Source organism: Astyanax mexicanus, chromosome 2 (assembly GCF_023375975.1).
Source record: "Astyanax mexicanus isolate ESR-SI-001 chromosome 2, AstMex3_surface, whole genome shotgun sequence".
Taxonomy (NCBI): Eukaryota; Metazoa; Chordata; class Actinopteri; order Characiformes; family Acestrorhamphidae; genus Astyanax; species Astyanax mexicanus.
This window is the reverse complement of record NC_064409.1, coordinates 44,926,509-44,942,756: the sequence shown is the minus strand read 5'-3', so window position 1 is coordinate 44,942,756 and position 16,248 is coordinate 44,926,509. Positions and strand designations below refer to the sequence as shown.

Below are 16,248 nucleotides of genomic sequence, written 5' to 3'. Positions count from 1 at the left end.
CCAACTCTTTATATAACAATCAACTCATCAAATATACATTCTTTACATTACACCATCTTCTACACACCACCTCCATCTCCAACTCTTTATATTACAATCAACTCATCAAATATACATTCTTTACACCATCTTCTACACACCTCCACCACCTCCATCTCCAGCTTTCTCTTTATATTACACTCTATAAAACACACACTAATTAAACCAACCACACACACGTCTTCTCCTCAGCAATTCTCACAGAGTACATTTAATCACCTGGATTTAGGATTTTTTTTGATAAAGGAAAATTATCAACTCTAGAAATGTAAACGAAAACTTAAAAACTCTATGAAAATTTAAATTAAACTGATCAACTTTATACAAATATAAAATAATCTTATGAACTTAAGAAAAATGATGAAGTAAAGTTATCCGTAAAAAAAACAGATATATAAAAGTGAATAAATGAAGGATATAGGTGAATGAGATGCTGTATTTTTGTTAAAAAAGTAAAGTTTTATTTCTTTTCGGATCCTGGTTCAGTTCCCCAGCTGTACTCAGTAGAGTCTCCTCAGAGGGTTCTGAAAGTGTAGTGCTGTGTGAACAGTGCTGAAAGGGCTTCTGTTTCTACTCCATTTCAGTATTTAAAAACAGGAGCTTCATGTTTTTACCGTGAAGAAGAACAAGACAGTTTGGCCTGGAGAAATGGGAGTGGTGCGCATCCAGCCAGTCAAGGTAGTTCAGCATCTCCACCTCTGAAAAATACCCTGAAAAAGACATAATGAGAAAAGCACTGACAGAGAATTAGTGAAAATCAGTGAAAAGTAGTGAGAATAAGTGAGAATTAGTTAGATTTAGTATAAACAACACATTCAAACCTGAATTATCTTCAGTGATAGAAAAAATTGTAAAAAATCTGTTTTTGTCTGTAATAAAAACTCTAATAACCTGCTATAAAACATGTATAGCAAATCAATCCAATTAATTAAAATATTGAATATATATTTTTATTTCCATTGCATTGGAATGTGTGTGGAGTGTGTGTAATTCTCGCGGTGTCCTCCAGGTGTCAGTATATACATATAGTGAGTTTAGTTCTGGTGGTTAAACGTGCTTCAGATCCGCTCTGCTCTCGCCGGGCGCAGTGGCGCGCGCCTGTAATCCAGACTACTGGGAGGCTGAGGCTGGCGGATCGTTTGAGCTCAGGGGTTCTGGGCTGCAGTGCACTATGCCGATCGGGTGTCCGCACTAAGTTCGGTATCGATATGGTGCTCCTGAGGGAGCTCGGGACCACCAGGTCGCCTAAGGAGGGGTGAACCGGCCCAGGTCGGAGACGGAGCAGGTCAAAGCCCCCGTGCCGATCAGTAGTGGGATCGCGCCTGTGAATAGACGCTGCAGAGCAGCCTGAGCAAGATAGCGGAACTCAGTCTTTTAATACTTACAGCGCTCTCAACTCATCAAATATACATTCTTTACATAATTAAACCATCTTCTACACGCCTCCACCACCTCCATCTCCAACTCTTTATATTACAATCAACTCATCAAATATACATTCTGTACATTACACCATCTTCTACACGCCTCCACCACCTCCATCTCCAACTCTTTATATTACAATCAACTCATCAAATATACATTCTTTACACCATCTTCTACACACCTCCACCACCTCCATCTCCAGCTTTCTCTTTATATTACACTCTATAAAACACACACTAATTAAACCAACCACACACACTTCTTCTCCTCAGCAATTCTCACACAGTACATTTAATCACCTGGATTTAGGATTTTTTTTGATAAAGGAAAATTATCAACTCTAAAAATATAAAAGAAAACTTAAAAACTCTATGAAAATATAAATTAAACTGATCAACTTTATACAAATATAAAATAATCTTATGAACTTAAGAAAAATGATGAAGTAAAGTTATCCGTAAAAAACAGATATATAGGTGAATAAATGAAGGATACAGGTGAATGAGATGCTGTATTTTTGTTAAAAAAGTAAAATTTTATTTCTTTTCGGATCCTGGTTCAGTTCCCCAGCTGTACTCAGTAGAGTCTCCTCAGAGGGTTCTGAAAGTGTAGTGCTGTGTGAACAGTGCTGAAAGGGCTTCTATTTCTACTCCATTTCAGTATTTAAAAACAGGAGCTTCATGTTTTTACCGTGAAGAAGAACAAGACAGTTTGGCCTGGAGAAATGGGAGTGGTGCGCATCCAGCCAGTCCAGGTAGTTCAGCATCTCCACCTCTGAAAAATACCCTGAAAAAGACATAATGAGAAAAGCACTGACAGAGAATTAGTGAAAATCAGTGAAAAGTAGTGAGAATAAGTGAGAATTAGTGAGATTTAGTATAAACAACACATTCAAACCTGAATTATCTTCAGTGATAGAAAAAATTGTAAAAAATCTGTTTTTGTCTGTAATAAAAACTCTAATAACCTGCTATAAAACATGTATAGCAAATAAATTCAATTAACTAAAATAACGAATATATATTTTTATTCCCATTGCATTGGAATGTGTGTGGAGTGTGTGTAATTCTCGCGGTGTCCTCCAGGTGTCAGTATATACATATAGTGAGTTTAGTTCTGATGGTTAAACGTGCTTCAGATCGGCTCTGCTCTCGCCGGGCGCAGTGGCGCGCGCCTGTAATCCAGGCTACTGGGAGGCTGAGGCTGGCGGATCGTTTGAGCTCAGGGGTTCTGGGCTGCAGTGCACTATGCCGATCGGGTGTCCGCACTAAGTTCTGTATCGATATGGTGCTCCTGAGGGAGCTCGGGACCACCACTTCGCCTAAGGAGGGGTGAACCGGCCCAGGTCGGAGACGGAGCAGGTCAAAGCCCCCGTGCCGATCAGTAGTGGGATCGCGCCTGTGAATAGACACTGCAGAGCAGCCTGAGCAAGATAGCGGAACTCAGTCTTTTAATACTTACAGCGCTCTCAACTCATCAAATATACATTCTTTACATAATTAAACCATCTTCTACACGCCTCCACCACCTCCATCTCCAACTCTTTATATTACAATCAACTCATCAAATATACATTCTTTACACCATCTTCTACACACCTCCACCACCTCCATCTCCAGCTTTCTCTTTATATTACACTCTATAAAACACACACTAATTAAACCAACCACACACACTTCTTCTCCTCAGCAATTCTCACACAGTACATTTAATCACCTGGATTTAGGATTTTTTTTGATAAAGGAAAATTATCAACTCTAAAAATATAAAAGAAAACTTAAAAACTCTATGAAAATATAAATTAAACTGATCAACTTTATACAAATATAAAATAATCTTATGAACTTAAGAAAAATGATGAAGTAAAGTTATCCGTAAAAAAACAGATAAATAGGTGAATAAATGAAGGATACAGGTGAATGAGATGCTGTATTTTTGTTAAAAAAGTAAAGTTTTATTTCTTTTCGGATCCTGGTTCAGTTCCCCAGCTGTACTCAGTAGAGTCTCCTCAGAGGGTTCTGAAAGTGTAGTGCTGTGTGAACAGTGCTGAAAGGGCTTCTGTTTCTACTCCATTTCAGTATTTAAAAACAGGAGCTTCATGTTTTTACCGTGAAGAAGAACAAGACAGTTTGGCCTGGAGAAATGGGAGTGGTGCTCATCCAGCCAGTCCAGGTAGTTCAGCATCTCCACCTCTGAAAAATACCATGAAAAAGACATAATGAGAAAAGCACTGACAGAGAATTAGTGAAAATCAGTGAAAAGTAGTGAGAATAAGTGGGAATTAGTGAGATTTAGTATAAACAACACATTCAAACCTGAATTATCTTCAGTGATAGAAAAAAGTGTAAAAAAAAAATCTGTTTTTTTGTCTGTAATAAAAACTCTAATAACCTGCTATAAAACCTATATAGCAAATAAATCCAATTAATTAAAATATTGAATATATATTTTTATTTTCATTGCATTGGAATGTGTGTGTGGAGTGTGTGTAATTCTCGCGGTGTCCTCCAGGTGTCAGTATATACATATAGTGAGTTTAGTTCTGATGGTTAAACGTGCTTCAGATCGGCTCTGCTCTCGCCGGGCGCAGTGGCGCGCGCCTGTAATCCAGGCTACTGGGAGGCTGAGGCTGGCGGATCGTTTGAGCTCAGGGGTTCTGGGCTGCAGTGCACTATGCCGATCGGGTGTCCGCACTAAGTTCGGTATCGATATGGTGCTCCTGAGGGAGCTCGGGACCACCAGGTCGCCTAAGGAGGGGTGAACCGGCCCAGGTCGGAGACGGAGCAGGTCAAAGCCCCCGTGCCGATCAGTAGTGGGATCGCGCCTGTGAATAGACGCTGCAGAGCAGCCTGAGCAAGATAGCGGAACTCAGTCTTTTAATACTTACAGAGCTCTCAACTCATCAAATATACATTCTGTACATTACACCATCTTCTACACGCCTCCACCACCTCCATCTCCAACTCTTTATATTACAATCAACTCATCAAATATACATTCTTTACATTACACCATCTTCTACACACCACCTCCATCTCCAACTCTTTATATTACAATCAACTCATCAAATATACATTCTGTACATTACACCATCTTCTACACGCCTCCACCACCTCCATCTCCAACTCTTTATATTACAATCAACTCATCAAATATACATTCTTTACACCATCTTCTACACACCTCCACCACCTCCATCTCCAGCTTTCTTTTTATATTACACTCTATAAAACACACACTAATTAAACCAACCACACACACTTCTTCTCCTCAGCAATTCTCACACAGTACATTTAATCACCCGTCTTTATGATTTTTACCCTCAAAATATAAAAAAACACAGTTTATGAAGCAGAAGCTCTGTTTAATCTTACTGCTGTTTGTTAACCTGTTCTATAAGATTAAATCTGTCTGTAATTTACTGCCTCCTAGTGGAGAAAAACAGAAGTTACAGACCTTATTCAAACAGACTCTTTCACCAGAAGGAGGCGCTGTTTTATCAGTTATATATTTATCTCCAGATTAATATTATTTTTAATATCCAAAGCTTTCCCTTTTTATAAAATTCTATAAAATAAATTAAAAACGGGTATATTCTTATTTGTTTTCTATTTGCACTACACTTACACCTATCAGTCATTATATACTCAATGACAGGTAAAAAAAAAATAATAATATTCATTATCTCAGTGATTTTGAAGGGCCAGATTGTGAAGACTAGACAACTGTTTCTGAGTATCTTCAAAACCCCCAGATCTTGTAGGGTTTAGATCTTGTTCTTGGTATCTACTGGTTATTTGGGCACCAAAGGGCCACTGAAGTGAACAGAGGTTCCACCTCACAACTTACAGAACTTGTTCAAGGATTGGTGTCAGTTATTTACAGGACATTTTCAGACATCTTGTGGAGTTTTTGCCCTGGTGGCTCAGAGCTGATGTAGCAACACCAGCAAGACCACTGCAGAATTAAGTAGATTTAATGTAATGGCTGACTGGAGTAGTTAGAGCTTTAAGAATGGTTACTGGATTGAGAAAGACAGAACTGAATTGAATTTGGATTATTTGGATAGGTGTTTTCCCGTAATAATTTAAAATCATGATTTTCCATTTTTACTCAGGTTATATTTGTCTGATAAAGTTGGTTAAGTTGAAAAATGTAAGTATGACAACTGAAGCAATAATTTTAGTGCCTAGTGCTAATGCATGTTAGTAATATAAATGTTATCTCCAATGTACAGCACAAATATAACAAGAAAGTATAGATTTTTAGTCTTTTTAAGTTTTTATTATATTATTTAAGTGTAGAAATGGAAAAAGTACACACTTCGGAATGCCTTTTCAAAGTTGCAGGGAAAACAGTTAAATGTGTTTTGTGTGAGTGGAGCCAGATCTAGGAATAAGAAAGACTTGTATAGACCAATGTTTTTATATACTGACCAATACTATTGGCAGATGATCCATATGTGGCTTCCTTCTAAATCAATACTAATACAGAATAAAAAAAATATATGTGGTGTGTTACCCAAGTAAATACACAGACTAATGAAGAGAAATGTATAATTTAATATTTATTAGTTGGTCATTTGTCTGTTTTTATATGCCAATAAAACAATTTCTGCCACACCCCTGCTAATCCAGTGAAAACCTGCTAACAAATACAACAAATTCTCATTTTCAGCTGGTATATCTGCTCTGCTTGCTGATTATGCTAATCTGTGGTTAACAAAATTACATGACCTATCTGTGAAGCATGTGTAATGTATCAAATGAAACCAGGTACTTTGTAGGTTGTGACTTCAGGCTGTTGTTTGTTTGCTTTAATATGTCATAAGTGCTCATTACTGTCTTTAAGACGTAAAGCAGAAGCCATTCAGTTGGTGCATTCAGATGAAACCTCTCCTGATATCTGCTGGTCGAATCCCACTGGGTCTATGTGAACGTCGGCCCATGGGAATTCCCACACCCGGCTCATGACCCGGCAGAGGGCCAATAGGGTCGTAACGTGGGCGGGGGAAGATGCCTTGTGGGATGGAGATTCGCTCGTCGTACTCTCCTCCGATGATGCCGGGAGGGTGGAGGGGAAAGGGCACAGGGGGTGTTGGGGCTGGTGCCAGAGGGAAAATGGGTTCTATGATGTAGGGGTAACATCTCATCCTGCATCTGCTCAGATCCTTCTTCTGCTTATATCTCTTTTTGTAAAGCTGGGGGAAAAATAAGAATAGTAATATTATTGGGATTAACAACCTTTTTTTTATTAAAAAATCTAATCAATGTAAATGTCTGGGTGTCCAACCGGGCGGTCGATTGCTGAATATTTCACACTGTAGATAATGTATCGCAGATACCTTCTGTTAAATGGCCCTGAAGTTCTGCACTCAAGTAGATAGCCTGGCCTTGAAGTTCACACAGAAGGTGCTAGGTGCATTAATGGAGGTTTTGTATACACTATGCAGCATTTCCAATTACAAAACCCAAACAGTTATTATTCCTGTACAAGAACTACTGGGGGTGTATGTCTGTACACCATGCTAAACTTATGAAGTGATTTTGTATTTAAATTTTTTTTTTTTCAGAGAATGGTAATTTATTCCGCTTTAACGGAAGATTACAACACTCATTATTAAGTCCATGGGCACTTTTTGTGCATTTTGTGTATTCACATTAAAAATGGTTTATGTGTTAAGTGAAGTTATGTTCCAGAGGGAGTATACATTTTTACAATTATTACCTATCAAATTAGTTAAATCTAGTGGCAGCTCAGGTTTATGCTTATTGTTTGATAAAGACTTATTTCTTTCAATAGTTTTTTTCAATATGTATTCAGCCACTTCTGGTTCCTGAGCCATATTTTTTAAACACATTGTTTTTTACATTTATAGCACTGTGTCCTCACCTCCTTCCAATCCGTGTCTCTTTGCTCACTGTCAGGTCGAACACACACTAAAAAGAAAAAGTCTGTATTAGTAACATGGCAGTTACACATACAGTAGCCTTCATCTACCATCTATCTTATCCAGTACTTTTTAATCACACTACGATTTATAGTTAAAATAGTTTTTAATTTCTTATAAAAGTTTATAAGCAGATTTCTTTACAATATTCTCATTACAGCAGTTGTTTTTACACTGTAAGGCAAGTATGTTCACTAACAGGTTTAAACACAAAACAGGCTGGCTGATTTGTTACATTTGAGTTAACTGACAAAGGCTTACAACAGATGAGATCATATTATGTAATTAGAGACTAAGTATGAATGCCACTATTTGGACTACTAAATGCTTGTCCTAGTTGTCAGCCCTGACATTGTTTTAGTGGGAACATAAATTACAGGTCTGGAAAAACTCAAAGAAAGCAGATACAAAAGACTGACTGAACTATGCAGCAGGTGTATAAAGTGTGTTGGTACCTCTGAAGTCACGGTGCAGAAGATGCCTCCAGAGTATGGGATCTTGTGTGGCAGACTGCAGTTGAGTGCACACTGCAGACACTGAGAGGACAGAATGAGCGTCCAGCAGCCGCAGGATCCTCAGCAGGAGCTCAGGAGGCAGCACAGCCAGACCGAAGAGTGCAGGCAATCCCAGTGCTGCTCCAGCAGGAGAAAAAACAAGAAGTGTTCAATAATAAACACACAAAAGAGTCTGCCCATATTGAGATCTTCAGGGGTCCTTACTAGATCTTCTGTTGGTTCATACAGTCTACAGTCTAAAGAAGAAATCTGTGAAATGGACTTGGGGTGTTGTGAAACATGATAACGAGTTCAAACTATTGTTGAAGAGCCCACCTCTGTTCACACCCAGCATTCTGAAATATGCTCCCATGCTCCAATGCTCCCAACAGACTTACAATAGGGGCATTGCATTGCCCACGTAAATAAGTTTTAACGCTATATTTACACAATTAACAAACTCAAAAACGAGAACTCTGAAAATGCATACCTAGTTTATACACTCTATGTAACTATATGGAAAGTGAGTCACAATAATTCAACTGACAAACAAAATTACAGCTCGTATTAGTTTTGGATTGGAGATGGCCCGAAATGTGTTGGCAAATATAAAATATAATATATTATAATATATTGCATGTTATCTAAATTAATTTTGCAATCTGTTCCTGAATCCTACCTATTTGTACATGCTTGTTAGTCTTTTTGAATAAACAAGATTTTACTTTAAACATTCTCAATGCCTTGTTTTAAATGTCAGGGGCCTCTATGTCAGGGGCCTGGATTCTACCCATGAAGTGTGGAGAGATTTCTTGACATACAGAATTTACAAACTTTCCATTCTTAACAGATTTAAAGCTATTAATATAAACTAATTTTGTCACCATTTAATGCAATTTTTGTTTTACTTCAATTTTTATTGTGTTTTACTGCAAGAATTATGGTGAAGAAGAATTTACAAATATTAGATCTTTAGAATTTTGCAGAATGTCCATTTCATGTAACTGGATATCAGTCTACCGTGTGGAGTGTCTATAGAGGTTTCCATATTACTAACACTAAATTTGAATTTAGATCGTACCTTCTCTGGCTGTTGCAATAAGTGGGTAAGCCAACTGGTCCTTGAAAACACGAGACAACTTCTGCAGTTCTCTATAGGCAGTTCCAGCTTGTCCCCCTACAGTATAGAGAACATATTTAATCACAGGGGGTTGGAAATACTTTAGTTTGCATATATAAAATTAGATGTTCTACAAAACAATATACACAGTCACAATATTATGACCACCTACATGTTTCTTTAATCATTTTTAGTCCATTATATCAGCTCTACTGATCTTATAGGAGGACTTTGTAGTTTTATGAATACAGACTGTAGTCCTTCTGTTTTTTTCTGCATAGTTTATAATCTTATTTTCACCCTTTTCCTTAATGGTCAGGACCCCACAGGACCACTGTTACACACTAACACACCAGCACAACATCACTGCACTGCTAAGTCTGACCCACCATCCCAATCAATACCTGCTCAGTGGAGCTGATAAAATGAACAGAGTGGAGGTTGTTATAATAATGTGACTGTGACTGTGACATCTGTTACAGTGTTTTTTTAATTTTAAATGTTCTTGACCTGCCCACTCCTCAGTCACATATGCCTCTGGTTTCAGCACCAGCTTTCGTGTGCTCTCCAATGCACTGCTTGTCTTCAGTACAACTGCAGGGTAAACAGAAAAAAGACAACATTCAAACAAATACAGCAATAAAAAGTGCTTGTTCAATGCATGTAATATCAACTATATTTAACTGGCGGGTATACCATTAATGACGAGAGTTTGGCCCATTGGAACGGCAACCACAGATGCCAGGCAGTTCTCGCAGTGTGGATGTGTGTACTGAAGTCTGTAAACACCTCCTGCTGTTCGCCAGCCCCCAGGCATCTCTCCAGCCCTGACATCACCACCCTGTACACATTGTATAATAAGCCATACAGAGTAAAGGGATTTAAAATATGATAGTATGGAAAAACAATACTGATAATTGCAGCTTTGTTCTGCATGCTGTCCTACAGTTGTGGGGGAGCCTTATTTTAGCCCCAAAAGGCACAGGATCACCACTGGAGCACCAATGATCTAGAAGGTATGCTCACTTACTGCTTAAATTTACAATTCACTTTCATATTTTTATTATTTTTTACGACAGAAAAACTTTTCAAAGCAGCAGTTATAGCTGATGAAACGTAGCTTATGTTTATAAATATATAATACTGCCAAAAATATCAGATCACCTAATCAAATAACTGAATATTAATCACTTCCATGGGCACAGGTGTATAAAACCAAGCAGCTAACGGTGCCGTCGACTCACCCCTCTAAGAATTAGTAATTTTTTTTTAGGCTAAAGTACAGCTAAAGACCAAGCTTTATTACAAGATGTTCACAAATTAATGCATGGAGAAATTCTGAGCTACAGTCAAACATACATTTATTTTTATACATTAAATTAACCAATAACATACCTTGTGGGAAGGAAAAATTATTAAATGAGCCAATAACATATCTTGTGGGAAAGGGTGAATTAGAGAGCAGTGCCCTTAATAGGTGGGGTTTCCCTGCTCCTTCTTTTTTTATTATGTCAACTTTTTTTTTATGGATTTAATGGCGACCAATGCTGCAAGTTTTCTTTTTAAAAAGAAAAAAACTGACTACAACCACCACCTGGCTCTATCTTAACTAACACAATGAGCTCAATGTGTCTTATCTTATATTTCTGATACATTTGCAGCTAGCAGTCCCAGACAACCTTGCGCAAATCAGCTTTTACTATTAACACACCGCAGGTGCCTTTCACAATTCTAACATAAGACCCATTTTATGTGCTGTCTAAGGCACCTACAGTTCTCCAACTCATCCTAGGTCAACAAGTTTGTGCTTCTGTCTTTAACTCTCAAACTACCACAACTACTAAATATTTCACATTCAACTGACATTAGTCAGTGATATTATATCAATGTGGTCACCAGCTTTTTGGAGAATCAATCTCTCAGAACACCATGTATCTTTCAGATCAGCTCAAGAACAATGTTTAGAGAGCTTCATAAAATGGATTTCACTAACCGAGCAGCTCCATCCAAGCATTACATCAACAAACGCAAGGCAGGGAGGAGAATACTTTTGGCAATATATATTGTAATTGTAAATATATAAGGAATATATTGTCCTGTAAATTTTGGCCACATCGTCCAGCCTTATCTGGTCAGTAGCTGAACTCAAACTATGCATTACTGACCTATGTTATGGTCACTTATTAAATTTGAAATATTAGTCAGATCTTACTATCTATGGTCAGTTTGAATTCTTTTACATTTATCTTACACTGCTTGCGTTGTATAGTGTTCCCTATACCATACGATATAATGTATGAAAAAGGCTAGCATCACAGCCTCCGTGCAGTGAATGTGTTCTGTGTGAGCTCTGACCTGTGGCAAGAAGCCTGTTTCCAGCAGCAGTAAATGTGCTGCCACCAGCAGGCAGTCTGTGGGGCTGTGGCACTGTGCAGCCTGGAAGAGCATCTCCAGAGAGTGAGGAACCTTCCCCTCCTCAGCTTCACAGCACAGCATAGGCTCAGGAACAAAAGGCCCCACTGCCTCCTCTTCATTCTCCCCTTTCTCCATCCTTTCTTTTGCTTCTGGCTTATATGTGCTATCTCTGCCCTTGTGGATGCTGCTGCTGCTACTGTTGCTGCTGCTGCTGCTGCTGCTGTTACTGGAACCTGCCTGAATGAGTAAACACAGTTGAATAGCCATGCTGTGGTGTTTGCAAAGCTAAGACGAATAACAACTGGAGAAAATGCACAAAATATTGTTTCAGCATCGCCATTGCAATGTGCATATGTGCAAAAGTCACATCAACGTCACATATGGCAAACTAAATCATACACATTTTGCTTCTTTTTGATGTTTGATACGTACAGATGATACATTGCAGAACAACAAAATATCTAAATGTCAGATTTTTTCGATATTGTGCAGCTCTAACAACAACTTAAAACATTTTGGTCAAAACAGACTCAAAGTTTAAGCAAAGACCTTGAGTTTATTTCATCCTTTAGTTTCTTGGCCGTACCTGGTACGGACAGCTTGCCCTCAGTTCAAAAATAAGCATTTAATATTTTTTTTTATAACAAGGGAAAGTTTGGACATTATGGTAGAAATATTTGATTAATCACTCCTGTGCTGAGGAGGGAGTGATAATATAAATAGTATAATAGTCAGCTGTGAATTTCTGAGTGTTACTGTGTGCATGTTGCAAATGTTGTGTATATCAGAATGGGGTAGTCTACTCTCAAAACCAGAACATCTTGTCCTTTAGACTACTGCAGCATGACTGTAAGACAAAAGTCATCAGAAATATTACAGTAATAGACATTAATTAATACACAAAGTGAAAATGCTGTGCTCTGATTTATGGGAAAGCATCACAGCTGTGTCAGGAGTTCTACAGAAGCAAAGTAATTCCATGGATTTCACTTTCATTTTAGTAGAACTCTTAGCTTTCATTCTTCTCTAAAATGAGTGAGTGTATAATACAGCTCTGGAAAAAAAGAGACCACTTAACATTTTTTTTGAGTTTACCAAATTAAAAAAACTCTGGAATATAATCAAGAGGAAGATGGATGATCAAAAGCCATCAAACCAAGCTAAACTGCTTAAATTTTTAAACCAGGAGTGGCATAAAGTTTTTCAAAAGCAGTGTTTAGACTGGTGGAGGAGAACATGCCAACATACATAAAACTGTGATTAAAAAACAGGGTTATTGCACCAAATACTGATTTCTGAACTTGTTTTCTTTGCATTATTTGAGGTCTGAAAGCTCGGCATCTTTTTAGTTTTTTCAGCCATTTCTCATTTTCTGAAAATAAATGCTCTAAATTGACAATATTTTTATTTGGAATTTGGGAGAAATGTTGTCCGTCGTTTATAGAATGAAATGTTCATTTTACTCAAACATATACATATAAATAGCAAAATCAGAGAAACTGATTCAGAAACTGAAGTGGTCTCTTAATTGTTCCAGAGCTGTATGTATAATTTTGCACATAATTTGGTTACATTAACACTGTACAGATGATTATATTTTACTCATTCAAAGTTTAAAAAGTATAAAATATATTATTTACATATAGTCAAGTGCCAAGTTTTACCAGATTCCACAAACCACATATTTGATTCAAATCTAGAAACACTTTAACCTGACCCACATCTGTCAATTGTTTAAATGCCTCTTTAATGTGGACAAATCTATATCAGAACATGTAATAACATTACACAGATTTGATTTGATCATATCTGTCTGACAGATAACAGTACTCACCACTTGACTGGAGCTTTGCATGGCTGATACAGTGTGACTCTGACTCTGCTGTTTGTTCAGCTGATCTGTTGCTCTGTTGTGAGTCTGAGAAGTAGAGGGCTGTGGCGGGGCGGAGTCAGCAATGCTCTGAGGCAAAATCACACTGATCATGTCTCCGGACACCACCCCACACGAGGACAGCGTCTGCCCAGTGTCCACCAGCGACTCCTTCCCATTCAGAGACAGACTGAACTCTGTATCAGCACTGCATGAAGAATGAACATGTGCATGAATCAAAGGAGCTTTATACTCAGCACTTATGCAAATGACTGTGACCTTATGAAACTCCGTTCAGCAGCCAATGCATTTTGGTCATATCACACAATCAACAGTATATCTACCATTTAAAAGACAAAAACATTGAAAATGTTTACTGTGGCTATAAAAGGCACTTACCTGAAACCGATTGAGGGCAACAACACCTCCTTCACTTGGATACTGAGCTCAGTCAGTGTGGGCTCTGCTTCTTCCAGCTCCACACGGCTGGTCTGCTTGTTAATTCTCACCCTTAACTTCATACTGTACAAAGGAAAATTACATTAAAGTCATTGACAGCTAAATTGAGAAGACAATAACCATTTTTTATCAATATAATCACTTACACAGTACCAATCAAACATTTGGACACACATGTGTTTTCTTTCTTTTCTATAACATCTGAAATTATTTTGTAAACAAAAATGGTTAAACAAACCAGAATATGTTTTATACTTAAGATATCCTAAATATCCATATTTAGCTTTAAGTACAGATTTGCACACTTTGTTTTTTTATGTTATTATCAGTGAATTTATGAGGCAGGGTTAGCTGGAATCGTTTTATAAGCATCTTGAAGGAGTTTCTGGAGGTGCTGAACAATAGTTGCTGCTTTTGTTCTCCAGCTCATCCCAAATCATCATCTCAGTTAGGTTTAGGTCAGGTGAGGCCAAACACTTTTATTGTTTACCATGTAATTCCATATGCGTCTCTTAGTTGTTTTAATGTTTTAATAAGAATATACACCTTAAAATTAATGAGAATGTGTGGCCAAACTTTTGACTGGTACTGTAAATGTATTATCGCCTCACTTAAACCTTATTCACCCTAAGTGCAAGACTGAAGACTGTAGACTGAAAACATTTAAATTTGACACTAAAAGATTAGAGAGAAAAAAATCTACATTTTAACTTTTATTTCCAAGTATTTACATCTAGATCTGGTACATTGCATAAATATTATCCATAGCCAGGACAACTTTCCTGCAGAAGAAGTCATCACTGGTGTACTAAACAACATAGGATAAACAGGTAGAACAAGCAAAAAACACAGCAGTTGACGGAAACATTTAGAGAGCTGTAAAGACAACCACTTAAAGAAAACCTCTAAAACAACCTTTAGTGACATCAGCAACAACCTCCAGAGGGCGGAAGTGAAGGTATCACAATTTACTGTTCACCGAAGACTTTGTGAACAAAAGTATTTAGGCATCACCAGATAATACAAACCACTATTAATTTGTTATTTACCAAGCAGTACAAAGACACTCCTATGGACTGATGAAACAACGATTAACCTTTACCAATGTGATGGAAGGCTAGTGTGGAGAAAGAAAGTATCTAAACATGATTCCAAACATACCAGCTCATCTGTAAAACACAGTGGAAGTAGTGTCATGATTCTTGTTCATTGATGTACAATTAAATCAGAAGTCTACAGAAAAATGTTAATTTAAAGAAAGATGAAACCAAACTGTTTGGGAGAACCTTCATTATGCAACTAGATAATGACCCAAAATCCACTGCCTGGAAAGCGAATGATTTGCAACCTAACATTAAGTATGTTTCACTTTAATTGACTTTAAGTTTATCTGTTCCAATATTTTTGCTCACAAGAAAAATGTGTGGGTTCAAACAGAAGACGCTATCTTCTGAACTGTGTACTGAACTGTATACTTGTGGAGGGCACTGTATATAAAAGACATTAATGAACACATATGCAGTATACATAAAAAGACCCTTACACAAAGAATTTTTTTGTTTGTCTAACACGTTTTGGTTTGGAAATAATGGAACTCAAAAGAGTGAAGTTGGTGGGGTGTACCCAAAGAGACACAGGACGTCCTACTAAACTCAAGGACAATAAAATGTTAGCTGTTTGAATTCAATGTGATGTTTCAATGTTTTCTAGTAAACAAATACTGTAGAATTAATTAACTATGTAACGCTAGCCAATGTAACTAGCTAACCCTAGCTTAGCTCATTTGAGAAAGTGGAGTAACGTTAGGCGTGTGGAGATGAGCTTTCCTTAGGATTTGTCTGAGTATCACACAACACATACAGCAGCCTTGCTCTCTTTTACCAATGTTTTATCATTGTTATATCTGAAGTCCTGTGTGGTCTGCGTTATTCTTGTCGTTCTGTAAAGACTGACATGATTCTGTCACATTCACTTTACACAGCAGCGGGGGTTCACTCGATAAACAGTTTTTTAGCTAAGCTAACTAACTAGCTTGTCGAAGTTGCAGCAGATTGATTAGCTAAAATTGCGCCGTTCTGTCCGAATAGACCTAAAACTCTGTTACTCGGGTAGATTTACTGTATCGCTAACATTAGTTAACATTACCTGAAGTGTGTTGATACAGACGTCACTGTGCTGAGAGCCTGCAGGCGGAGATGGTTTTGGTTTTGTAAGTAACCGGTGTTTTTCAAAATAAAAGTCCAGCGTCGAGTTGACGTACGTGGACAATGTGTCAGCAATATTTAATGACGTTCAGCTCTGGAAAAATAAAAGAGAGCCATTTAGTTTCTCTGATTTTGCTATTTATAGGTATATGTTTGAGTAAAATGAACATTGTTGTTTTATTCTTTAACCTACGGACAACATTTCTCCCAAATTCCAAATAAAAATATTGTCATTTAGAGCATTTATTTGCAAAAAAATGAGAAATGGCTGA

At 37.5% G+C, this 16,248-nt stretch overlaps 1 protein-coding gene across 1 annotated transcript; it reads right to left on the bottom strand.

Moving 5' to 3' along the window:
- Nucleotides 1-6,006: 6,006 nt before the first annotated feature.
- On the bottom strand, nucleotides 6,007-16,015 carry fbxo7 (F-box protein 7). Its single transcript, XM_007235056.4, has 10 exons — nucleotides 15,918-16,015; nucleotides 13,713-13,835; nucleotides 13,278-13,521; nucleotides 11,384-11,680; nucleotides 9,725-9,869; nucleotides 9,539-9,622; nucleotides 8,990-9,085; nucleotides 7,870-8,046; nucleotides 7,357-7,403; nucleotides 6,007-6,664 (listed from the first exon to the last, which is right to left on the bottom strand). Exons 2-10 carry the CDS (start codon nucleotides 13,832-13,834, stop codon nucleotides 6,347-6,349), a joined length of 1,530 nt encoding a protein of 509 aa, XP_007235118.3. The 5' UTR covers nucleotide 13,835; nucleotides 15,918-16,015; the 3' UTR covers nucleotides 6,007-6,346.
- Nucleotides 16,016-16,248: the final 233 nt, after the last annotated feature.

What these genes read in the sequence shown, in the direction of transcription:
- fbxo7 (XM_007235056.4), bottom strand. Translation starts at nt 13,834, where the DNA reads ATGAAGTTAAGGGTGAGAATTAACAAGCAGACCAGCCGTGTGGAGCTG. An exon ending in AAACAGGCTTCTTGCCACAG is followed by an intron (nt 9,870 to 11,383) that starts GTCAGAGCTCAC and finishes CAATGTGTACAG; the next exon opens with GGTGGTGATGTCAGGGCTGG. An exon ending in TGTGACTGAGGAGTGGGCAG is followed by an intron (nt 9,086 to 9,538) that starts GTCAAGAACATT and finishes TCTATACTGTAG; the next exon opens with GGGGACAAGCTGGAACTGCC.